Below are 27,152 nucleotides of genomic sequence, written 5' to 3'. Positions count from 1 at the left end.
GTTATAGACTCTTTGAATGTAGCTTTCAGCTCGCATTCGGTTGTCCTGCTGTGTGTGTTTGTAACGGACTGCACACAGAAGCGGACACCCCCTGTCAGCTATAACAAAGTCAAAGTTTATTTTACATGCAACGTTTGCTCTCTGCGCACTCTTATACTGACTATAAGTTCATATTAAACTATAACTGTGTGAGTAATTGTGCTTTATCCACTAACGCTGCATGTGAATCCTGTCAGCCAGGAATATGATGCTCCTTGTTGTCGCCAAACTTTTGAAATATCTGGCAATTTCCCTTTGGCCAAATGATCTCACGTGGACCAAAATAGGATACGACGTGAATGCCTAAATCCACTTTTTATTTCGACATATAGATAACAAAGCACTGATAAACACCTATTTATTATTATTGCTCATTTTGAATTGGCACACGAATAGAGACTAAGACAAATGGAGTCGTAAATATGTGACAGAAGTGATCCACAGATGGATCTGGTAAACAAAGTTAGGTTTGATCCCATTATCCCGTGCAGAGTGCTGGGGAGACAGCGTGAGGGGGAGTGTTCGGTTACAGCCATGAAGCTTGTGACCATTTTCTCGTGAGCCATGTAGGTGATCTTTAACCCAGATTCTTAAATAGTCCCGGTAATTTGGGTGGAGCAAGGCACGTGCGATAACAGCGTCAATCGTTCGAGTCCCGGACTTTTAATATTTTAACGTAAATGCTTTATCAAAATGTTCTACCACGTCATTATGTGACCATCTTCTGAAGGTTCAAATTCACAATCTTTATCTTGATGAAATGTTCTCATTGTTTGACTTTTTGGTTTAAATTATTTCATGTAACTCTAGAAATGGCCTCATTTCAGTCTCTTGGAACAGGCATGGGAGAGAATGAGGAAGAGGAGAGCTGCAGCATCTACCCGGTTAGTCTCCTCAGCACCATCCATTACACTGTATTGTCTGAAAATACATATCCATAGCCCTGGCTTGTACCTAGCAAGGCATTCATTTATACTGGGGATGCTAAGGACGCTGAGGAAATGTCCCCACCACTTTTGGAAAGGGACAATTTTGTCCTCACCACTTGCAATAATTGTACAATTTGAGAAAGGTTAATGTGCACAAGAGAACATGCCAATCTGGAGGACTGTTCTCACTTTGTGGGTGTATTTCTGGTAACCCAGTTGGTGTAGTTTGGACCTGCCACATGTTTTATATAAGTCATATTTGAATAGATAACGGTAAAGCAATTGTTGCTCCAGCTTTGCAGCAACGCAGCATAGTTACTGCACTAGTTATTGTAAGCATATTGTATGTATGATATAACAGTCGGCATATCATTCAGAGGTGTTTTTCCTAATGAAATACATGACACATTTCAAACAAGTATTCTGCTATGCTTTATGTATTTCACGTGATGATTACGGCTCTGAAACTGAAATGATAAGGTTGTTGCCTTGTCATATTTTCAAATGAACACTGCATCACAGCCTGACCTGCCTGCCGGTTTCTTCTCTCCGTGTTGTTCCTGTGCTTCATGTTTCAGAGCCTGCTGCTTCCACTCGGTAGTGAGATCAAGGCCAGGATGCAGCAGCTTGTGGAAGAAAGGATGGAGGCAAACATGGTAACCACCCACAGTTTGAATTGAAAGAATATCACTAAAGTGTGTGTTGAAGTGCACTGGAAATGTAATGACGACATATGAATGACTTCTCTTTTGCCTTTTATCACATAACATGTCGATGGGTAATATAAATAAGAGGGTCATCTCCTTTGTTAAATAACTGCAGATTGCTCATTGAAAACCTCTGTCTGTCTGTGTTGCAGTTGACGGCTGTGCTGATCGGAGCTGTGACGGTTGTTTCTGTTGTTGGAGTTGTTGTGTTCCTTCTTTACAGAAGATTCAAACTGTCGAGTCAGTGCCCTGCACACTGCACCCCCTGTTCGCTTTCACACTACATCTGTTTCTAAAATGTTTCATGATGAGAAAAAGACTTGTGTTAATGCTTGAACAGTTGTTGCTTCAGAGACTGATTGTTACAATAGCAGAGATCTTTCAGGGTTCACAGTTTATACAAGCATGCATTCCAACGGTTGGACCTGGGTACTGAAAGGTGGCAGACATTGGTCGTGATAGTGCAGGTAGTTGATACAAACAAAGTAGTTAGTGCATGAATTGTGTTATTTCAGGGCCCTGGCACTGCAGTGTGATCTAAGCAGGCAGCTTTACTGCATCAGTCCTAAACTGGTGTCAAGGGCGCAGACAATCTGTAGATGGCTAATGGCCTCTTTACATTACATTACTTTACTAATGTTATGGCCTGATTGAGGATGCTTGCTGTGTTTCAGAGGAGCAGGCCGGCGTTCCACACTATCGCTTCAGGAAGAGAGACAAGGTGATGTTCTACGGCCGAAAGATCATGAGAAAGGTCAGTGCCCTTTTAAACATTGTTAAAAATGTCAAATGTAACATTTCTGCATTTAAATGTCTATAAACAACCAGACATTTCTTGTATATTTGGTTGAGTTGTGTTTTTTTATAATCCCAAATGTGCCTAACAATTTTCAGATTTTTTTTTAACGAAGCTAACAAAGCCATTCTACTTCTAATGTATTGTCGTCATTATCCCCTTTTCAAATGGACTTTTTTCAAGTTTTAAGCCACTTTTTTACGGTATACTTTTTAGATCTTGGTGGTTCTTAAACCACTTATTTGTTAAGTATTAAAATAATCGGCCATCTCAAATTTAAGTCTGAGCTGAAAAAACGTGAGAAGCAATGAATGTGTTCACATGCTTTTTTCATTGTTTTATTACAATTCTTTAATCACCATGTCCGCTTGTTAAGGAAGAGAGGAATGAATGCTAGCACATCAAACCGACAAACTTTTCCCTTTGCAGGTTCAGACGCTGTCTTCAGTCCCTTCTTCTGGTTCAAACTCAGCTTCTCGGCAAAGAGTGAGAAAGAGGACCAAAGTCCTGTCGATCGCCCGCAAGTGAGTCCCGTTTTCAGCATTTTCTGAAAACACGATAAGCTCCAGGGTTCAAAGGTCATTCATATCTTTGAAATAGTTGTTTGATAATCAAACTCAAGGTCCAAGTAAGTGCCTTGAGTTACGATTAATTTATCAATGAAGATAAGATGGTATGTTAACACAGAGAAAACACAATCAGTGTCAGTCATCACTAAATATTGGATCTAATGTAGATGATGAATATAAAAAAACAGCATATGCCTAGAGTTATTCTAAATCCTTCCTTTAATAATCCAATAAACAACCATTCAGGATTTCCATTAAAACACTTAAATAAACAGACATGCACTTATTAAACAGGAAGATTTGTAATATAAAATACCAGTGTGTTTAGAGAAGTTGAACAGGTGTGTGAAATGATCTCAGAATGATGGTTCAGAGACTTGTTCTGCCAATCAGAGTAGTCCATTCTGTCAGTATGAAGGAATTCATTTGACATGTGTGTTGTTAGGATCCTGCGCATCAGGAAGGAGCCCCCCACCCTGCAGCCCAAGGAGCCCCCCCCCCAGTCTGCTGGAGGCTGACCTTACGGAGTTTGATGTCCAGAACTCCCATCTGCCCTCCGAGGTGCTGTACATGCTGAAAAATGTCAGGTAGGTGAAATTGAATGCTTTATTCCTTCTTTTAAAAAAAAAAAGTATATCCATTTATCTTTCTTTATAAATATAACTAGGAATCAGACAGAACCCCACTACTGTAGCAAGCAGCAACATAAAACTGCAACAACGAGAAAAATAAATCTAACTAATACAACACGACACAACCAACAAATAGATCAAAATAGGTATCTTGTTAATTTGGGATAATAGTAAACAAGCTTTCTCTATCATAAACAGTGGACCGATGTGTATTCGTCTAACTACATGCCTTTTTTTATTTTAATTGAGTAAATGTCCCTTGCTAATAGACATGTGTCTCAATAAGAGTCTGGGTTGTACATGGACTTACACCAAAACAATCTAGATTGTCAAATTGCACTACTGGTTAAAGGAAAGGACAACTGTTGTTCAAGCAAAACAGGCCAAACATTCTCTTTTATAAGTTAAAGAGTCCTCTCCTGCTGATGTTCAGGTGTATATCAGTATGTAGTGTCTCTACTTTAAAGAGTCCTCTCCTGCTGATGTTCAGGTGTATATCAGTATGTAGTGTCTCTACTTTAAAGAGTCCTCTCCTGCTGATGTTCAGGTGTATATCAGTATGTAGTGTCTCTACTTTAAAGAGTCCTCTCCTGCTGATGATCAGGTGTATACCAGTATGTAGTGTCTCTACTTTAAAGAGTCCTGTCCTGCTGATGTTCAGGTGTATATCAGTATGTAGTGTCTCTACTTTAAAGAGTCCTCTCCTGCTGATGATCAGGTGTATATCAGTATGTAGTGTCTCTACTTTAAAGAGTCCTCTTCTGCTGATGTTCAGGTGTATATCAGTATGTAGTGTCTCTACTTTAAAGAGTCCTCTCCTGCTGATGTTCAGGTGTATATCAGTATGTAGTGTCTCTACTTTAAAGAGTCCTCTCCTGCTGATGATCAGGTGTATATCAGTATGTAGTGTCTCTACTTTAAAGAGTCCTGTCCTGCTGATGTTCAGGTGTATATCAGTATGTAGTGTCTCTACTTTAAAGAGTCCTCTCCTGCTGATGATCAGGTGTATATCAGTATGTAGTGTCTCTACTTTAAAGAGTCCTCTCCTGCTGATGTTCAGGTGTATATCAGTATGTAGTGTCTCTACTTTAAAGGGTCCTCTCCTGCTGATGTTCAGGTGTATATCAGTATGTAGTGTCTCTACTTTAAAGAGTCCTCTCCTGCTGATGTTCAGGTGTATATCAGTATGTAGTGTCTCTACTTTAAAGAGTCCTCTCCTGCTGATGATCAGGTGTATATCCGTATGTAGTGTCTCTACTTTAAAGAGTCCTGTCCTGCTGATGTTCAGGTGTATATCAGTATGTAGTGTCTCTACTTTAAAGAGTCCTCTCCTGCTGATGATCAGGTGTATATCAGTATGTAGTGTCTCTACTTTAAAGAGTCCTCTCCTGCTGATGTTCAGGTGTATATCAGTATGTAGTGTCTCTACTTTAAAGAGTCCTCTCCTGCTGATGTTCAGGTGTATATCAGTATGTAGTGTCTCTACTTTAAAGAGTCCTCTCCTGCTGATGTTCAGGTGTATATCAGTATGTAGTGTCTCTACTTTAAAGAGTCCTCTCCTGCTGATGATCAGGTGTATATCAGTATGTAGTGTCTCTACTTTAAAGAGTCCTCTCCTGCTGATGTTCAGGTGTATATCAGTATGTAGTGTCTCTACTTTAAAGGGTCCTCTCCTGCTGATGTTCAGGTGTATATCAGTATGTAGTGTCTCTACTTTAAAGAGTCCTCTCCTGCTGATGTTCAGGTGTATATCAGTATGTAGTGTCTCTACTTTAAAGAGTCCTCTCCTGCTGATGTTCAGCTGTATATCAGTATGTAGTGTCTCTACTTTAAAGAGTCCTCTCCTGCTGATGTTCAGGTGTATATCAGTATGTAGTGTCTCTACTTTAAAGAGTCCTCTCCTGCTGATGTTCAGGTGTATATCAGTATGTAGTGTCTCTACTTTAAAGAGTCCTCTCCTGCTGATGTTCAGGTGTATATCAGTATGTAGTGTCTCTACTTTAAAGAGTCCTCTCCTGCTGATGTTCAGGTGTATATCAGTATGTAGTGTCTCTACTTTAAAGAGTCCTCTCCTGCTGATGTTCAGGTGTATATCAGTATGTAGTGTCTCTACTTTAAAGAGTCCTCTCCTGCTGATGTTCAGGTGTATATCAGTATGTAGTGTCTCTACTTTAAAGAGTCCTCTCCTGCTGATGTTCAGGTGTATATCAGTATGTAGTGTCTCTACTTTAAAGAGTCCTCTCCTGCTGATGTTCAGGTGTATATCAGTATGTAGTGTCTCTACTTTAAAGAGTCCTCTCCTGCTGATGTTCAGGTGTATATCAGTATGTAGTGTCTCTACTTTAAAGAGTCCTCTCCTGCTGATGTTCAGGTGTATATCAGTATGTAGTGTCTCTACTTTAAAGAGTCCTCTCCTGCTGATGATCAGGTGTATATCAAGTATGTAGTGTCTCTACTTTAAAGAGTCCTCTCCTGCTGATGTTCAGGTGTATATCAGTATGTAGTGTCTCTACTTTAAAGAGTCCTCTCCTGCTGATGTTCAGGTGTATATCAGTATGTAGTGTCTCTACTTTAAAGAGTCCTCTCCTGCTGATGTTCAGGTGTATATCAGTATGTAGTGTCTCTACTTTAAAGAGTCCTCTCCTGCTGATGTTCAGGTGTATATCAGTATGTAGTGTCTCTACTTTAAAGAGTCCTCTCCTGCTGATGTTCAGGTGTATATCAGTATGTAGTGTCTCTACTTTAAAGAGTCCTCTCCTGCTGATGTTCAGGTGTATATCAGTATGTAGTGTCTCTACTTTAAAGAGTCCTCTCCTGCTGATGTTCAGGTGTATATCAGTATGTAGTGTCTCTACTTTAAAGAGTCCTCTCCTGCTGATGTTCAGGTGTATATCAGTATGTAGTGTCTCTACTTTAAAGAGTCCTCTCCTGCTGATGTTCAGGTGTATATCAGTATGTAGTGTCTCTACTTTAAAGAGTCCTCTCCTGCTGATGTTCAGGTGTATATCAGTATGTAGTGTCTCTACTTTAAAGAGTCCTCTCCTGCTGATGTTCAGGTGTATATCAGTATGTAGTGTCTCTACTTTAAAGAGTCCTCTCCTGCTGATGTTCAGGTGTATATCAGTATGTAGTGTCTCTACTTTAAAGAGTCCTCTCCTGCTGATGTTCAGGTGTATATCAGTATGTAGTGTCTCTACTTTAAAGAGTCCTCTCCTGCTGATGTTCAGGTGTATATCAGTATGTAGTGTCTCTACTTTAAAGAGTCCTCTCCTGCTGATGTTCAGGTGTATATCAGTATGTAGTGTCTCTACTTTAAAGAGTCCTCTCCTGCTGATGTTCAGGTGTATATCAGTATGTAGTGTCTCTACTTTAAAGAGTCCTCTCCTGCTGATGTTCAGGTGTATATCAGTATGTAGTGTCTCTACTTTAAAGAGTCCTCTCCTGCTGATGTTCAGGTGTATATCAGTATGTAGTGTCTCTACTTTAAAGAGTCCTCTCCTGCTGATGTTCAGGTGTATATCAGTATGTAGTGTCTCTACTTTAAAGAGTCCTCTCCTGCTGATGTTCAGGTGTATATCAGTATGTAGTGTCTCTACTTTAAAGAGTCCTCTCCTGCTGATGTTCAGGTGTATATCAGTATGTAGTGTCTCTACTTTAAAGAGTCCTCTCCTGCTGATGTTCAGGTGTATATCAGTATGTAGTGTCTCTACTTTAAAGAGTCCTCTCCTGCTGATGTTCAGGTGTATATCAGTATGTAGTGTCTCTACTTTAAAGAGTCCTCTCCTGCTGATGTTCAGGTGTATATCAGTATGTAGTGTCTCTACTTTAAAGAGTCCTCTCCTGCTGATGTTCAGGTGTATATCAGTATGTAGTGTCTCTACTTTAAAGAGTCCTCTCCTGCTGATGTTCAGGTGTATATCAGTATGTAGTGTCTCTACTTAAAGAGTCCTCTCCTGCTGATGTTCAGGTGTATATCAGTATGTAGTGTCTCTACTTTAAAGAGTCCTCTCCTGCTGATGTTCAGGTGTATATCAGTATGTAGTGTCTCTACTTTAAAGAGTCCTCTCCTGCTGATGTTCAGGTGTATATCAGTATGTAGTGTCTCTACTTTAAAGAGTCCTCTCCTGCTGATGTTCAGGTGTATATCAGTATGTAGTGTCTCTACTTTAAAGAGTCCTCTCCTGCTGATGTTCAGGTGTATATCAGTATGTAGTGTCTCTACTTTAAAGAGTCCTCTCTGCTGATGTTCAGGTGTATATCAGTATGTAGTGTCTCTACTTTAAAGAGTCCTCTCCTGCTGATGTTCAGGTGTATATCAGTATGCAGTGTCTCTACTTTAAAGAGTCCTCTCCTGCTGATGTTCAGGTGTATATCAGTATGTAGTGTCTCTACTTTAAAGAGTCCTCTCCTGCTGATGATCAGGTGTATATCAGTATGTAGTGTCTCTACTTTAAAGAGTCCTCTCCTGCTGATGTTCAGGTGTATATCAGTATGTAGTGTCTCTACTTTAAAGAGTCCTCTCTTGCTGATGTTCAGGTGTATATCAGTATGTAGTGTCTCTACTTTAAAGAGTCCTCTCCTGCTGATGTTCAGGTGTATATCAGTATGTAGTGTCTCTACTTTAAAGAGTCCTCTCCTGCTGATGTTCAGGTGTATATCAGTATGTAGTGTCTCTACTTTAAAGAGTCCTCTCCTGCTGATGTTCAGGTGTATATCAGTATGTAGTGTCTCTACTTTAAAGAGGTCCTCTCCTGCTGATGTTCAGGTGTATATCAGTATGTAGTGTCTCTACTTTAAAGAGTCCTCTCCTGCTGATGTTCAGGTGTATATCAGTATGTAGTGTCTCTACTTTAAAGAGTCCTCTCCTGCTGATGTTCAGGTGTATATCAGTATGTAGTGTCTCTACTTTAAAGAGTCCTCTCCTGCTGATGTTCAGGTGTATATCAGTATGTAGTGTCTCTACTTTAAAGAGTCCTCTCCTGCTGATGTTCAGGTGTATATCAGTATGTAGTGTCTCTACTTTAAAGAGTCCTCTCCTGCTGATGATCAGGTGTATATCAGTATGTAGTGTCTCTACTTTAAAGAGTCCTCTCCTGCTGATGTTCAGGTGTATATCAGTATGTAGTGTCTCTACTTTAAAGAGTCCTCTCTTGCTGATGTTCAGGTGTATATCAGTATGTAGTGTCTCTACTTTAAAGAGTCCTCTCCTGCTGATGTTCAGGTGTATATCAGTATGTAGTGTCTCTACTTTAAAGAGTCCTCTCCTGCTGATGTTCAGGTGTATATCAGTATGTAGTGTCTCTACTTTAAAGAGTCCTCTCCTGCTGATGTTCAGGTGTATATCAGTATGTAGTGTCTCTACTTTAAAGAGTCCTCTCCTGCTGATGTTCAGGTGTATATCAGTATGTAGTGTCTCTACTTTAAAGAGTCCTCTCCTGCTGATGTTCAGGTGTATATCAGTATGTAGTGTCTCTACTTTAAAGAGTCCTCTCCTGCTGATGTTCAGGTGTATATCAGTATGTAGTGTCTCTACTTTAAAGAGTCCTCTCCTGCTGATGTCCAGGTGTATATCAGTATGTAGTGTCTCTACTTTAAAGAGTCCTCTCCTGCTGATGTTCAGGTGTATATCAGTATGTAGTGTCTCTACATGTCTCCATGCTTTAATGTTCAGAAAGCTCTTTATTTTTCTCATACTGTCTGTGCTGCAGCACCTCTTTTCCCCTTCTGTCTGAAACCAGAGCCCAGTCTGCTCTGATTGGTTAGCTGGCGGGCTCTACTGTGATTGGTCAACCGCTTAGAGATGTCCCGCCCCTTAGCCTCTCATGTACAAAGTGTTGGAGCGCTAGCCAATCAATCTTTTATTGGACATTTAACTTTATATTCTTATGTTTTATAAACATCTTATTCTATTTTTAAGAATATTTTTATTAAATATTTTTTCTTCAACTTCTTATGATGAAATAGTTTGTTCTATTTCATTTGAATTAACATTTCATTTTTAATTCTATAATAGAACCACAACAACAAAACTCAATTTCCACCGGGATAAAACAGATACTGATTCTGATGAATCCATTATCAAAACTGTTGCTGAATAATTTTGTATTGATTCTCAAATTGATCAACTCTGCTTGACTCCAGCTAGCCAGCTCAGGATCCACATCTAACAACCATGCGTATCAGATTAACAGGAGAGTATGCATACACATCCTGGGCACACAGTGCTGATCCATACTGATGCAGATGTCCAGATTCAATCATGAGTGTTGTCATTATTAAAGCATCACATACTGTGGGTGTGTCTTCTGTCCCCAGTGGTCAATACACTGATTTTGAACAACACTTTAAACATGGTAAGCAGTGTAAACAGTGTCTTCTTACAGAACTGAAATCTTAAGGATTATAACTTTTCTCCCCAAATGAGAGAGACTGCATCTGTTGTACATGTAAGGTGTAAGAATGTTATATCTTGGATATGATAAGGTTTAACTTTAATTCTCATAACCGTGGACTGGACTAAGAAAACCTGGAATGGAGATTTGTGGATTATATTATTATTTTGACTATTTATCATGAACTATATATATTGCATACACCCTTTCACTCATATGGGACTCACTGATCATTTTAACTATTGAATATATTATTGTGTCTGCATTTAAGAGAGATGTGTTGTGTGTATTTGTTCAAATGTATTAATTTAACATGGTAAAGTTACAGACATTTTGAACTGGTTAAGAGTGGCTCTATGGTTGCCCGTCGGTAACATGTACCTTTTGTAGGGTTTGGCTCGACCTAAACTTTTAAAATGGTCAGGCCTGACCTGATTGGCACCCCAGCAACTTTGGTCAAACTGCTACAAGTGTTACATTTAGGAATGTGCTTATTATCATTAGCAGTATTATAAAGATGTGCACATCCAGTGGTAGAAAAAGTATTCTGAAGTACATTATTATACATTATTGTCATAAAAACTGAATTCCAAACACAAGTCCTGCATTCAAAATGTTTACTTCAGTAAAGGTACAAAAGTATTATCAGCAATATGCACTTAAAGTATAACAAGTAAAAGTAATCATTGTACAGAAAAATTGCCTTATTGCGTATATAATTATATTTATATATATATGACATTTCTAGATAATATTGTTTCATCAATTAGCATTTTTCTGTTGTAGACAAACAAAGTTCTGATTTACTTTTTGTAAAATATTGTATATGAAGTGTTAGTCCACTGGTTAAATCTTTAGAGATGCATTTTGTTAAAAGTTGCTAAAGCTGTTAAATAAATAAATGTAGTGGAGTAAATTACATTATTTCCCTTTTTAAATGTGGAGTAGATGTATAAAGTAGCAAACAATGGAAATACTCAAGCACAAGCACCTCAACAATTTACTTAATTACAGTACTTGAGTGAATGTACTTAGTTACTTATTTTCTGCACACCTACAAAGCCCTTTACAACTTGGCCCCCACCAATCTCACCGACCTTCAGGAGTAACCCAACCCCTAACCACCACTCCTGCTGCTCGCTCATTCTCAGCTGGTCTCCTGGTGCTAACCTTCCCCTTGTCACGGCTGTTGGTCTTTCGGCTGCAGTGCTCCCAGGCTCTGAAACTCCCTCCACACACCAAACAGTCTGACTACCACGTTCAAACCCCACCTGTTCTGTTCAGAATAGGCTAAACCAGGGCTGTCCAAACTTTTCACTGAGGGCCACATACAGAAAAACACATGAAGGGCTGGGCCCGAGGTGAGGTATATTGCCTCATAAGTTAAGTTGTAAGTCAGCAAAATCGATGGAATGTGGCTAAATGATGCTTGATAGTTGAATATGCTTTAAGAAACAAACTGCCTCCATCCCAGCTCTCCAGAGGGTTTCATTTAGTTACTGTTGCAGCTCCTCCCTTAAAACAGACGCCTCAGATTGATTATAATAAGGGGAAATAGGAAGGGAATATTTCAAGCTGGTTATGGAAATAAGTTATTGGGCCTTTTTTATCAACTCATATTTCTTAGAAAATGTTTTCCACTTTGATTGACTGAATTAAAAAATGTGGGCTTACTTGCACATGAATACTACTGTGTTATATATGTTTACATACATATTTAAGAATTACAATATAAGAAGTTTCATGTGTTGGCCATATTCCATTAGACTTTTAGAATTGGCTGGGGGCCAAAGTTTGGACAACCCCGGCCTAAATACTATAGTTTGAACCAGTCTGTATGCTTTCCTCAACTGTTACTGAGCATCCCCCTCATACATGCCTGCCATGTTTTCCTCATCTCTTGCTGTTCTTATCAGTTAGAGTATTTATTTTATGAATTGTAAGGTGTCCTTGTGTATCCTGTGAAACTGTGAAGTCCACTGAGACAAATGTAACATTTGTGATATTGGGCTTTATAAATAAACATTGGTTGATTGATTGATATCCTGGAAAGCGCCTTCAATACAATGTATTATTATTATTATTATTAGGGTGCTGGGCCACTTTGAGAAGCCTGTGTTCCTGGAGCTGTGCCGGCACATGGTGGTGATCCAGCTGCACCAGGGGGAGGCACTCTTCAGACCAGGGGACACTGATGACAGTATTTACGTGGTTCAAGATGGCCGCTTGGACATGTCCATCCATGAGAGCGTGAGACCTCAGGGCTGACCACAAACTACTGCCTGCAACAACCACATGGATATTTGACACTCAGCGATGTGATCAGGGAGATGTAATGGTGTTTTCTTCCTGCAGGATGGGACTGACGCTGTGGTGAAGGAAGTGTTACCAGGAGACAGCGTTCACAGTCTGCTGAGTATCCTGGACATCATCACTGTACGTTTGCATTTTAGAACAGAGGAAAAGTACACCGATTTTTCACTTTAGTAAAAGTAGTGTAAAATACTGTGGTACAAGTCAAAGTCTGCATTTCAAATATTTTTTCAAGAAAAGTAGAAACGTTTCATGTATTTGTATTTAAAGAACATTTGAAAAGTGCTCTTTCTGCACCAAGGCACATTTCAGAATAATATGTATTATATTATAAAAGGATTTTATGAAATAATTATTCTATTCATCACTTAAAGTGTTTTGTATGCTCTTCTACATTAGCTCTTCTTTATTGGCGTGTTGTTCCCATTTCTTGATGCATGTTAATGGTTTTGTTAGGGTTGTTACTCCTCACAACTCCTTCTTTCTCCACAAACTGTACTGTGTATTCAGGGCTATCCAGCGCCTTATAAAACGGTGTCTGCCAGAGCTGCAGTCACCTCCACCATCCTGCGTCTGCCGGCTGCAGCCTTCCAGTCAGTGTTTGAGAAATATCCAGAAACTCTGGTCCGTGTCATCCAGGTAAAGCGTCCACTGACACTTCCGCAGTGCAAGTACAGTCTGAGCCAGAGAAAAGCACAGGCAGCTTCACAAACTGCATCCATTCCCTGATGTGGCACTGACAGAGCAGTGCGTCTCCTCCTCTGCAGATAATCATGGTGCGTCTCCAGAGAGTCACCTTCCTCGCCTTACACAACTACCTGGGCCTGACCACTGAGCTCTTCAACCCGGTACTGTTTGATGTTGTTGCTCTGCTTCATTCTGTTTACTGATAAGCATCACCTTTTCAAATGAGATACAACGAGATACAGAGAATGACCAAATACTGCCCAGGTACACCAAAGATCACCCAATTAATGTGCAGCTCTCAGAGGGCCACCAGCTGCAATTAAAGAAGCAGTGGATTAAATAAATGCATTACATGTGTAGAACACTAAGGCATTGTATATTTCCCCTCTTTGGATGAATAAAGGTATTCTGATCCTGATAACAAGGGTAGAGTTAACCAACAGTTATGTAATGTGTCCATATCTTCAAAATGAAAAGGCTGATTTAAAACTGAAGCTCCGTCATAAGGGCCTGCTGTGATCATTAAGCTAAGCTTGTAAATAAATAAAACATATTTGGGTAATAAGCTGGTATTGCCCCCTCCTCTTCAAAGTTTTTTTTTATTGAATGTTCCAAAATGGGACAGAAAAAAGTTATACTTTTAAATTCAGTGAACCCTTAGGCATCCAGCTGACATACAGCTCATGCTTATATATTATAGTATACCCCTCATACCCAATATACACTTACCCACAAATGACAAACAAGAAGGTTGTGTATTGAAAATATATATATATAACACTTTGAGTATTGCCTCACGTGGTGCACAACAATACTGTAGCATAAATTCATTATTTAAACTAAATATGTCACAATGACCAATGGCGTCAAGTGGCTTGCAAGTTTAATAGTACATTACAGGATATAACATAAGTCCATCACACTACAAAAAGGAAAATATGACAGCCAATAAATTCATTTAGGATAATTTTCGGACGTTGCTACTTGTTGCATAACACTCCACTAACAATTACTGAACAGACAATACATAAATGTGATGATGAATCACTTCCATCTGTGCCCCTCCCTAGCCTTTCCTGACTCAGGGATAAGGGTCCAGATCCAAATTTAAGTCACGTTACTCGCTCAGCAAACACCTTTAGCCTTTGAAGCAGTTGTTGATCACTTGTAGCTCCTACTGACGGGTATGGGGGAGTCGGGAATCATTGATGGTTTAAATAGTCAATAAAATAGGTTTATCGGCCATACATTTGAACACAAAATATTAGGCTGATCTTCATTAGGTCATCCTTCTCCACAGAATTATTTTTGTTGACCTTTTGGGATTTGATAATGTTGCAATCATCATTGACTATGCACAAAGGGTAAATGTAATGAAGTAGCAGCAAGGTTATAGTAGAAATAGAAAAAACTCTAAATTGCATGCTGTTGTTCTACAACAGTGTTCTTCAAATATTAAGAAGTGCAAGTGTTATGAAGGGTTAACATATCAAATACACTTACAACCTTATATTCAACATTTTAGAATCCTACTATATAAATACTGTTTTGTAAAGTCATAAAAAAATGTTGAGGTACTTTTGAGGCAATTCAGATGTAAATAGTGAACTTATACTTCAGTACATTTATTGAATGCCTTTTGTTACTTTACAGATTTGGATGAATGATAAAATATAATCAGCTCTTAAATCAGACTTTAGTTCCACCTGGAGTAAATTCACAAGCTACCCTGCAGTATACAAACTTCAGTCATTCAAACTAGCTGCACCTTTACCAGCTTTGAGAACACTTTCATGATCAATCATTATAAAACATATATATATTATTATAAAATGTAAAGTAAAATAAAAAGTATTTATATATATATATATGTGTGTGTTGCAGGAGAGCCAAGCGATCTCCCTGGTGTCGGTTGCCAATGTTCTGGGGGAGGGTTATCCACACCGAGGCCTCCGCAGGCAGCCCTCCCACTCTGAAGATCAGGGCTCTGAAAAAAGTGACACAGGTCAGAAACAACACCAATGTCACACACTTCACTTTTAGGCTGCAGGAATGTATTTCTAGTAATGTTTGTCGAACATATCTGTTTTCTTGTCACCCACTTCAACAGAAAAGTCCAGTTACTCAGAAACTTCGAAATACAAGAAATCTCGCTCATTCTCCACCCCGATGGCTGTTACAGGTCCTTTCTTTTATTTGCTTCACATTCTTGTCTGGGTAGGACATATGCAATTCAGTGAACTATGGTTACTCCAGAACCCTGGAACAAAGAAGTAGGAATAACAATTACAGAAAAAAACATTTGGATTATGTTTTCCTGATGTCAAAAAGGTGTGTCAGTTCCATGTGTGCTAATGTTTAGTATTTTTGCAGTTAACCAATACTTTTTTGTTTTCTTGTTACCAAACCCAATTACCAGACATTTCCCACTTCTCATTCGCAACGTTTTAAGCTCATATAAACAATAAGACAAGAATAGAAAAAAAATGAATCAACCTATTTTTTAACCATCAAGCCTGAAATATAATATACTAGAAAGGAAATACTTCACATGATATCTGAGCTGTGACAAAACATGAAAATGCAGTTTACAGTGCAAACAGCAGCAACACTCACTGCAGTCTCAACACTCATCAGCCTCAACACTCACTGCAGCCTCAACACTCATCAGCCTCAACACTCACTGCAGCCTCAACACTCATCAGCCTCAACACTCACTGCAGCCTCAACACTCATCAGCCTCAACACTCACTGCAGCCTCAACACTCACTGCAGCCTCAACACTCACTGCAGCCTCAACACTCACTGCAGCCTCAACACTCAGCAGCCTCAACACTCATCAGCCTCAACACTCACTGCAGCCTCAACACTCACTGCAGCCTCAACACTCACTGCAGCCTCAACACTCACTGCAGCCTCAACACTCACTGCAGCCTCAACACTCATCAGCCTCAACACTCAGCAGCCTCAACACTCACTGCAGCCTCAACACTCATCAGCCTCAACACTCACTGCAGCCTCAACACTCAGCAGCCTCAACACTCATCAGCCTCAACACTCATCAGCATCAACACTCAGCAGCCTCAACACTCAGCCTCAACACTCACTGCAGCCTCAACACTCAGCAGCTTCAACACTCATCAGCCTCAACACTCATCAGCATCAACACTCAGCAGCCTCAACACTCATCAGCCTCAACACTCATCAGCATCAACACTCAGCAGCCTCAACACTCAGCCTCAACACTCACTGCAGCCTCAACACTCAGCAGCCTCAACACTCAGCAGCCTCAACACTCAGCCTCAACACTCATCAGCCTCAACACTCATCAGCATCAACACTCAGCAGCCTCAACACTCAGCCTCAACACTCACTGCAGCCTCAACACTCAGCAGCCTCAACACTCAGCATCCTCAACACTCAGCATCCTCAACACTCAGCATCCTCAACACTCAGCCTCAACACTCAGCAGCCTCAACACTCAGCATCCTCAACACTCAGCCTCAACACTCATCAGCCTCAACACTCATCAGCCTCAACACTCATCAGCCTCAAAATTCATCAGCCTCAAAATTCATCAGCCTCAACACTCATCAGACTCAACACTCATCAGACTCAACACTCATCAGCCTCAACACTCAGCAGACTCAACACTCAGCAGACTCAACACTCAGCAGCCTCAACACTCAGCATTCTCAACACTCATCAGCCTCAACACTCATCAGCCTCAACACTCAGCAGCCTCAACACTCAGACTCAACACTCATCAGCCTCAACACTCAGCATTCTCAACACTCATCAGCCTCAACACTCATCAGCCTCAACACTCATCAGCTTCAACACTCATCAGCCTCAACACTCATCAGCCTCAACACTCAGCAGACTCAACACTCAGCAGACTCAACACTCATCAGCTTCAACACTCAGCAGCCTCAACACTCAGCAGCCTCAACACTCAGACTCAACACTCATCGGCCTCAACACTCATCAGCCTCAACACTCAGCCTCAACACTCATCAGCCTCAACACTCAGCCTCAACACTCATCAGCCTCAACACTCATCAGCTTCAACACTCAACAGCCTCAACACTCAGCAGCCTCAACACTCAGCAGACTCAACACTCAGCCTCAACACTCATCAGCCTCAACACTCAGCAGACTCAACACTCAGCAGCCTCAACACTCAGCTTTCTCAACACTCAGCAGTCTCAACACTCAGCAGTCTCAACACTCAGCAGTCTCAACACTCAGCAGCCTCAACACTCAGAAGTCTCAACACTCAGCAGTCTCAACACTCAGCATCCTCAACTAGGAACATTGTTTGCTGAGCTCCATGAGCACTCTGATGATGGGATCTTTTTGTTCTGCAGGTGAAATGTCCTTCGGTCTCAACAAAGTGTATGAACGGGCTCAGGTTTCCAAAGAAGAAGCTCTGATTCACAGCCCTGTGAAGGTCTCTGTACAAATATTTTCTTTATTGCACTTGCTGTTGGTTTGAATTCAGATTAAACATTTGCTTACATTTACACAAACATATTTTAGACTAGTCTGTAGTGACTGCTCTTAATACTGCTCCTCATAGGTTTACTGGAGTTTAGTTTAGTTTATATTGAGTTTAGTTTAGGTTAGTTTGAGTTTAGTTCAGTTTAGTTCAGTTTGAGTTTAGTTTAGTATAGTTAAGTTTAGTTTTGGTTTATCTTAGTTTAGTTTCAGTTCAGTTTAGTTTACTTGGAGTTTAGTTTAGTTTAGTTTAGATTGAGTATAGTCTTGTTATGTTTATTTTAGTTTGGTTTAATTGAATTTAGTTTGAGTTTAAGTTTAGTGTTCTTTAAATGTCCCATGTCATGCTTTTCCGGTTATCACCCGTCCCCTTGTGTGTTATGAATGTTTTTTCTGCATGTGAACGGTCTGCAGAGTCACAAACCCTCAAAGTACACCCTGTAGCGAGTAAAACTCTAACACAGAGAAGACCTGTCTATGCTGCCCCAGAACGCCTCCTTGGAGATTTCTCTTTTTCAATTTTTTTTCTTCCGGGAACCAAGTGACGTAACGACGATCCAAATGGACCAATTGGTCCAAATGTTTGTCATGCTGGTTGCTAACGCCATTGTAACACATAATCACTGATGTTCCGCTGTAACGGTGGTGGACTCATCAGAACAGAGTGGGCGAGCTGACCAATCAGAGCACAGTGGGCTCACAGGGAGAGGGGGGGGGCAGGAGCTCCAACAAGCCGTGTAGGACAGAGAGTGAATACACACTCTATACAGAGATGCTGTTTGAGAAACCAATGTGAGTTTGGAACATTGAACAGTATAAATCTATTCTAGTAGACCTCAACAATGGAATCATGATCAGTAGAAATGGCCATGACATGGGACCTTTAAGTTTTGTTTGCTTCTGTTCAGTTTCGTGAGATGAGTAAAGTTTAGTTCTGCTTATCTAGCTAAGTAGTTAGTCTAGTTATGATTAGTTCGATTTAGTTCAGTTTTGTTTTGTTATACCTAGATAGTTTAATTCAGTTTAGTCTAGTTATGTTTAGTTACATTCAGTTCAGTTTATTTTACCTTTGTTCTGTTTTGTTTGGTTTAGTTTGCTGTGAGTCGGAATCGATATCTAGCATGTGCAAGTCCCGCATCGCATCTTGTTACGTTACATTACACCATACTTCGTTTAGGCACTACAATGTTAGGCAGTCCCTTTAATGGCCCATTTTACAACACTACATAGGCATATACAAGGTCATTCTAACTTAGAATATGTGTTTAGTTTATGGTTTAGTTTCTTGCTAATGTCACAAATACACTTTTCTGTCTCCTCAGTCGATACTCAAGAAGAGTGTGACCCTGCAGCACACTCCATCAGCTGTTTACCACTACAGTGAAGCTGGAGCAGAAAATGTCCAGCACAACAAAGTTAACGCCATTTTCCAAGCTGCCAAAAAGGATCTGCTCCATGTCATCCAACTACAGGTAGGGGACAGACTTTATTCACTGTAAGATTATTCAGCACACAAAATCCACAATTGTTTCAAAAATGGAAATGTAAAATTAAAAGTGAAAGACTGATAAAAATGTTACTGTTTCTAAGAAGACATATCCCTGTTTTTGTGTTTGTTTTTGATCAGGACCCCCATCTTTTGGAGGGGAGAGTTAATCTTCGGCAAGTCAAAGCCGGCACTGTGGTGGCTCACCAGGGAGACCAGGTCAGTGTGAAGGACCGACGGACAGAGACTCTTTGTGGAACACACACTTCATCAAAGAACAAAGTGCAAGTGTATCTTTAACAAATAATGTCCAAGTTTTCCACACAGAGACAAGGCTATGATTATTTAATATTTAACTGCTTAAGGATGTCTTTTATTCCTTTATGGGCATTATTTCCCTCTATAAGCAACAACATCCCACTTTGACAACGCTTCTGATTTGTCCACTTGAGTGTTAATTTGTTTTGATTTCCGATTCTTAGCCCATCTGAAATAATCTGGTATACTTACAGAGCTAAAGATAAAATACAGTACCGGTCAAAAGTTTGGACACACCTTCTCATTCGAAGGTTTTTATTTATTTTAAAATTATTTTCTAGATGGGAGATTAATACTGAAGACATCACAACTATAAAATAATACATATGGAATTATCTAGTAAACAGAAAAGTGTTAAACAATCCAGAATATGATTTATATTTTAGATTCTTCAGAGTAGCCCCCTTTTGCCTTGATGATTGCTTTGCATACTCTTGGCTTCTCTCAGTAATTTTCATGAGGTCGTCTCCTAGAATGTATTTCCAACAGTCTTGAAGGACTTCCCAGAGGTGCTGAGCACTTGTTGGCTGCTTTTCCTTCACTCTGCGGTCCAACTAATCCCAAACCATCTCAATTGGGTTGAGGTATGGTGATTGTGGAGGCCAGGTCATCTGACGCAGCACTCCATCACTTTTCTTCTTGGTCAAATAGCCCTTACATAGCTTGGAGGTGTGTTTGGGGTCATTGTTTTGTTCAAAAACAAATGATGGTCCCACTAAGAGCAAACCAGATGGCGCTGCAGAATGCTTCGGTAGCCATGCTGATTAAGTGTGCCTTGAATTTTGAATAAATCACCAACAGTGTCCCCAGCAAAGCCCCCCCACACCATCACACTTCCTCCTCGATGCTTCACGGTGGGAACCACACATGCAGAAACCATCCGCTCACCTTCTCTGTGTCTCACAAAGACATGGAGGTTGGAACCAAAAATCTCAAATTTGGACTAATCAGACCAAAGTACAGTTTACACTGGTTTAATGTTGAGTCCTTGTGTTTCTTGGCCCAAACAATTCTCTTCTTCTTGTTGTTCATCCTCAGTAGTGGCTTCTTTGCAGTAATTGGACCATGAAGGCCTGATTCACGCAGTCTCCTCTGAACAGTGGATGTTGAGATTTGTCTGCTACTTGAGCTCTGTGATCATTTATGTGGGCTCTAATCTGAGGTGCTTTAATTTGTGCTTTCTGAGGCTGGTAACTGTGATGTATTTATCCTCTGCAGCAGAGGTAACTCTTGCTCTTCCTTTCCCGGGGGTCCTCATGAGAGCCAGTCTCATCATAGCGTTTGATGGTTTTTGCGACTGCACTTGAGGAAACATTCAAAGTTCTTGACATTTTCCGGATCAACTGGCCTTCATTTCTTAAAGTGATGATGGACGGTCGTTTCTCTTTACTGAGTTGAGTCGTTCTTGCCATAATATGGATTACAACAGTAGTCATAGGGCTTTCCACTGTGCACTAACTCTACCTCTGCTCAACACAACTGATGGTCTCAAACACATTCAGAAGGCAAGTAATTCCACACATTGACTCTTGACAAGGCACACGTGTTCATTGAAAACCATTCCAGGAGACAACCTCATGAAGCTGACTGAGAGAAGCCAAGAGTGTGCAAAGCCGTCATCAAGGCAAAAGGGGGAATTAATAATAATGGAATTAACTGTCCAGGCAGAACAGGGCCCTGAGCAATTTGCTTCCCTAGGCAAGATTTTAGCTGGCGCCCCCCCCCCCCCCCCCACAATGCAGACACTCAATGTGACTCGCGCATGACTACAAAACAGAAAGATATGGACACAAGATGTGTGCAAATGTATTTAGTATCCTAGGGGGGGGTCCTCACTTCCTCTAGGGGGGTCCGGGGGCATGCTCCCCCGGGAAGATTTTTTTTTTAAATATTGAAGTTGAAAGCATCAATCTGGTGCACTTTGAGAGCAACATGAAGAGATCTATGGATACTTCTCTCAACAGCCATATGAAACAGAACTGTAAACAGATGTACTTTTTCTTTATGGTATTTTACAAATTACTCCCCTTTTAAATAGTATTTTTGTTTATTAATAACAACTTTTTTTTGCTGTCATAGTATTTTATACATCTATTCTCTTGTTTTTTTATAACTATAATGATCATACAAAGGTGTGCCTTTACCTCACTGAGATGAGGTTATCAAAGCCGCTCAGTCTTTCAGGAGAGAGCTCTCTAAAGCTCTCCCCCCGCGGCCGCTTACACAGTAAATTCCAATGTTAATAAAAGCACACAGAAGCTGTATATACGTTTTTTGGGAGTTTGATTTATTTAAAATTAACACAAATACAAAATTAAAACCTATAATTGCACACTAAAACCATCCTTTCAAAAAAAGAACTATTGCACATAAACCTCTGGGTTTTATTGGGGCTGGGGCAGTTCAACTTGATGCTGGGGGGGGGGGGGGGGGGGGGGGGGTATGCAATAGTTTATGGGCGAAAATGTGTTGTTATGAATAAAAAAAAATAAAAAAAATTGTATTTCTAACTTTTTCCCCCCCAATTTTTGGCGCCCCCGATGGGTTGATGCGCTCTTAACATTCGCCTATACTGCCTATGCCAAGGTCCGGCCCTGAGGCAGAATATTCTTTCTTCCATTTATTGTAGTATTTCCAATAATATACATAGAACACCTTTCTTCCTTTGTGGCAATTCTGTGTGTCACTATGGGATGCGCTTCCCCGCGTATACCTCAGAAGCATCGATCTAATCACGCCAATCCTGATTGGCTGGTGATCTTGACCACAACGTCAGGGAATCGTCAGGGAATCCAAACACCCTGCTACAACGCAGCGTCATTCAAACACCTCTTAGCCTGGCTAGCTTAACTGTCCATAGACTGAACCACTTCAAGCTAACTTTCGGTCGCGGGACGCTTGCCAGCTACACTTGCTTTGAGCCTCCGCTCTTCACCATAGACTGGAGCATATCTGGATATTAGCACACCAGCTAATACTCGATTCTGTTTTTAACGCTAAGGTTTTGTTTTTTTTCTGAATATTTACACACCAGTTATTGTTCCGAACCTCCAGCCAGCAACCGGGACAAGGAGGAAGCTGCTGCGGAAGCCGAGCCGTGTGCTGAGGCTAGCAGGGGCTCCCAGTTGGACCTCACCATGGACCCGCCCGTGGAGGACGTCTTGGAGTGGGACTATATGGACGTTGACGAGGAATCATCGGAGTTTCTCATATCAGACGAGGACGACGTTTTCGTCCCATCTGCTCAGGCTGCCAAGTCTGTGTCTGTCCCTCCGGACGAAAGCATACCAGCTTCACCCCATCTCAGCATGGATTTGCAAGCCGTGTGCCAATGCGCTGCATCCAGGCTTGACATCCCCTAGCCTGAAGTAGCAAAGGAGACCACCAGATCTCACTACGAAGGGAATAAATTGCCTCAGGCTGAGAGGACGGCAAAACAGCTACTTCCAGTCAGTGCTTGAATTGGAATGAAAAAGGTGCCAGTACTCTAAAATCAGCAACTTTTTCAAGTCAATTTTATATATACAGCCCACAAACAAGAATTTGGCTACTATAATGCTGGTGGGTTTGTCTCTTTACTACTGTATATTTTAGAAAGGTTCACTGTACTTAACATTTTTTATGATAGGCAGCGGATATGGCTAAAGCTCAGTAAGGTCAATATTAACTGAAAATATAGCAATCAAAGTCTAGATCTTCTGCTGAAGACACATGAAGCAGAGACCTTTCAGGTGAGAGCCCCTCTGGTGGTGTTCAACATTAATGACAAGGAAACAAAGCTCTGGTCAGAAGCATTTTTTATAAAAAGCTTTAACAAAATTAAGTATTTCTGTACATTTTGAATGCAATCTAACTTTCCAACTCAGAAAACGAAAAACGAAAAAGTGCCAAAAGTCTTCTCACATTGCTGAGCTGCTTTGAAATATACTTCACCACTGAAGAATACAAATATGTATAAAGTAAACTATGATGCAATCTAACTTTCCAACTCAGAAAAATGATAAAGAGCATGAACAAAGAACATGTAAAAACAAATGCAAAATTTTCACAATCTAAAATGAGAAACTGTAACTGCAAGTAACAAAGTCTGAGCCATGGTAAAGAGTTACATTGAACACCAAGCTGATCAGATAACTCCCTGGTTGGTCTGAAGTCCTTCTATCTCCAGGATCTGTACAAATCGGCACATTATGCCAAAAGTCTTCTCACTGGGTGAGCTGCTTTGCAATATACTTCACATTGTTAGAAAAGGCTCCAGAAGGCCTTGGGGACATCAGTATCAGGGGCTGGAGCTGGACAGGCTCTTTCATCAGCACTTCTCCTTCCCTTTGCCAGCCAGGACCTCACATACTGTTCCGGATTGAACTGTCCTAGTGATGGTCCATTACATTTAATGAAAACCAGGCTGGACAGTCGGCTGACAGAGAGAGCATTCCTTTTTGCAGTAAGGATATCGTTCATGCAGCTGAATGCCCGCTCACACTCACTAGTGGAGACAGCGATGGTTCGGACTGCTTTCAGTAGAGGCTCCATGGCAGCAGGTGTACGGGATGCCCTGGTTTCCTTGTATTCGCGAAAGCCCTGAACAGTCTCTCTTCTGTCCACTTTCAGCACTTCGCACAAACGTAGCACCTCTACGTCCCCATACTGTACGTCTAACTCCTCTTCAGGCCAACTTCCAGGATGGATAACTTTCATGTCCTGGATTAGCTGATTGTCCCGGGCCTCCCGGCCATGTAATGGGATTTCTCTTGTGCTGACATGAGAGGAGGTTGTGGAAGTCATTCTGTGTCTCAGATTCTCTACCATACTGCGGAAAAACTGACCTGCATGAATCTGTACAAGCCTGCCATTCTCACGCAGGGCAACACCCTTGAAGGACTTCTCAGCTAGAGCTGTATGAACTGTAGTCATGTGTAGGCCAGGCATGATGACCATGGATTCAAAAACTCGTATTTCTCGAGTTAAGAGCCTATCTGCTGTAGGCAGTGTCATCTCTCTTTTTTGGAGTTGCCGAGAGAGGTCGCTGAGCTCTGTGAGCGCATCGTACATCAGTCCCAGATTGCTGACAAACGTTGCAGATGTGAGCACATCATCCAGGCCCTTGTACTTTGCTCTGTCTCTGGAATCCCTGCTCGTGTCGTTTGCAGCATTTGTGAAGTGATCATGAAGCACTCGGTAGTTTTCCCAGACTGCTCTGACGCTCCTTTCACTTGAAGCCACCCAGCGGATGGACAAAACACGCCCTATCACCAGGAGACGCTGTCCGACTGCTTGCGCACACTGCGCTAACTGCCTCTGATTTTTGGGGGAGGCATGGAACAAGGAATAGAGTTTGTCAAAAAAGATCTGGAAATGATTGAGCCCTGAGACCTCCTTGACCATATCCCCAACTGCCAGCTCTAGACGATGATTGGAGCAGTGCCACACAAACAGGCTTGGGAATGTACTACACAACTGAGTAGCAACGCCTGTTCTCTTCCCTAGCATGACTGAAGCCCCATCCCATGCAAAAGAAATGAAACACTGACCTAAAAAGTCCTCGTTAAAATCTCTTCCAAGACACTCCATTAACGCCTTTGTGATGTCATCAGCCGTTGTTCCATCCAACTCGATCAGCTCCCAAAAAAACGTTTCGGGCTCAGCATCAGCTAATGCTGAGCGTAGACACACAACAAGCACCGTTTTAACCACTAATAGTGGTAGATTCATCGACCAAAACACAGAGTTTTCTTTGGTTTCTGTAATGTCTTTTGCCATTTTTTTCTTCAGCTCATGAGCTATGTGGTCGATGATTTCGCCACAGGTTTTATTGGAGTGCAAAACCCTGCCCACGTTCAGGCCCATTCAGTTTCTGTACATTCAAATCAATTGGCATGTCTGTGAATGGCCGGCTATGTTTGCCAATTTTATATGCCGTTCGAAAAACTCTGATAGTGGTGTCTAATTCAGATGTATGCATAGACTGCACTTGATGTTGAATAGTTTCACGTGAAGCAGATGTAAGGATGTCAGCAGCTTTTACATGGGCTTGTGATTCTTTATGTTCTTTGATTTTTTTTTCTCAGGCTAGCTTGTTGTTTGCCCTTGTCAACACCGAAATGAGACACTGCACACTCACCCCATTCAGTTGACAGTTTCAGTCCTTGTCCAGTGTGTATTCCCAAAGATTTGACATCTCTGCATATCCGACATCCTAGCTTCTTATCTTTAAGAAGGAGCCATGCATTGGTCTTGCAAAAATATTGCACCTGGTCCGTTGTCCAGCAGTCAGGTGCATCGCTTTGCCCGGTGTTGGTGGTGGCAGTTGAGCCAGCAGCAGCTAACGTTAGAGGCTCTGGAGGAGGCGGCGGAGCTAGTGCTAATGCTAATGCACTAGAACTTGGAGCAGGAGGATCAACCAAAGAAAGCTCCCCATCAGACACAATTTCCAACACAGGCACAGCATTCTCTGTATTTGAAGTTTCTTCCGGCGACAACCGCTGTCTTTTTGCACTTTTATTAATCCACGCTAACATTTTAGAAATGCTAATTTGTGACGTGACTTGCTTTCCTTCTCTCGGGGGCGTGCCTGCTCTGTTCTATCACTCTACATAGCCACCCACTGGGTGGGAGTTGCACTGCATAAACACAACACACGTGCATCTAGGTATGTAAATTGTAAAGCATTAAAACATGGTTTTACTAACAGTTTTCAGTATGTTGTTACTACTTCGGCATTATTATTATTATTATTATTTTTAAAAACGTGTATTACTATTAAATCACGGTCAAATAGGTTAATTTTGACATAGTCGTTTCCACCACAGTATTTACATGGAGAAGATAAGCCCCGCCCCCTCTCCAGCACGTTCTGTTTGAATGACAGGAGTAAACAGCTGACAGCCCGCTGTGAAACTCCAGTGGTTAGAGCGATGAGAATGTCCGTTCGGCACCTCATGACGCATCTACTGAGTACCCGGGCGGCTGTATATATATATATGGATGTATAATAAGAACGGCGGGAGAGTGTTGAGTACTGGCACGGTGCATGAGTACCGGAGTACCGCCAGCATGCCGGTACTGAGCAAGAAGTGCCGGTACTCCATGGGTCAGAACCAGAAGTGCCGGTACTGCGTACCGGTGAGTACCGGCCCAATTCCAGCACTGCTTCCAGTTTTTCTGGAGCTATTGGACGAGGGGTCTGTCTCGTGGAGGGACCACCCGTTCAGCAGTAAGTCCCGATACAATGTGTTGTTGCTGGCTCTGGCATCCGCCAAGCGAGTCAGTGACATTCATGCGCTCTCTGCGCATCCTTCATGCACTCAGTTTGCCCTGGGGCAAGCAAGATCGTTGCTGAAACCTAACCCTGCTTTTGTGCCTAAGGTGGTTGGCTCATGCTCCCCCGTTGACCTTGCGGCATTTTCTTCAACGTTATATTCTTCTGAAGAACAGCGGTCTAATTTGCTGTGTCCAGTTTGTGCCCTGTTGAGTATTGGTGTTTTTTTTCTCGAAATAAGCATGTTTGGCAATAGGGGAGTCTCCATATCCCATAGTGAGACATCGAAGCGAATGTTATGAATGAGAACTATAGGTTACTAGCGTAACCCCGGTTCTCAGAGTAAGATGTGTGAGATGGCGTAATGAAATTGATGCTTCTGAGGTATACGCGGGGAGGCACATCCCATAGTGAGACATCTCACTCATGTTACTCTGAGAACCGGGGTTACGCTAGTAACCTATAGTTTCTCCTGGTAAAAAACAAGGTGCCCAACTAACCCGGTGCCAAAAACCTCCTTCAAAAT

At 41.4% G+C, this 27,152-nt stretch overlaps 1 protein-coding gene across 1 annotated transcript in view; it reads left to right on the top strand.

The window, feature by feature from the left end:
* Window positions 1-586: 586 nt before the first annotated feature.
* Window positions 587-27,152, top strand: part of LOC117541196 (patatin-like phospholipase domain-containing protein 7) — a 94,199-nt gene continuing 67,633 nt past the window's right edge. The window contains 17 exon segments of the mRNA XM_034208345.1: window positions 587-605; window positions 867-923; window positions 1,547-1,624; window positions 1,828-1,915; window positions 2,350-2,429; window positions 2,901-2,995; window positions 3,486-3,531; window positions 3,533-3,627; window positions 12,155-12,314; window positions 12,420-12,500; window positions 12,888-13,016; window positions 13,145-13,225; window positions 14,949-15,069; window positions 15,175-15,246; window positions 17,435-17,517; window positions 18,887-19,036; window positions 19,192-19,269. Of these exon segments, the coding sequence (XP_034064236.1) occupies window positions 882-923; window positions 1,547-1,624; window positions 1,828-1,915; window positions 2,350-2,429; window positions 2,901-2,995; window positions 3,486-3,531; window positions 3,533-3,627; window positions 12,155-12,314; window positions 12,420-12,500; window positions 12,888-13,016; window positions 13,145-13,225; window positions 14,949-15,069; window positions 15,175-15,246; window positions 17,435-17,517; window positions 18,887-19,036; window positions 19,192-19,269 (1,479 nt within the window). The 5' untranslated portion in view covers window positions 587-605; window positions 867-881.

The sequence above is a fragment of the Gymnodraco acuticeps genome, unplaced genomic scaffold (genome assembly GCF_902827175.1).
Source record: "Gymnodraco acuticeps unplaced genomic scaffold, fGymAcu1.1, whole genome shotgun sequence".
Taxonomy (NCBI): Eukaryota; Metazoa; Chordata; class Actinopteri; order Perciformes; family Bathydraconidae; genus Gymnodraco; species Gymnodraco acuticeps.
This window is presented reverse-complemented; position numbering and strand designations above follow the sequence as displayed.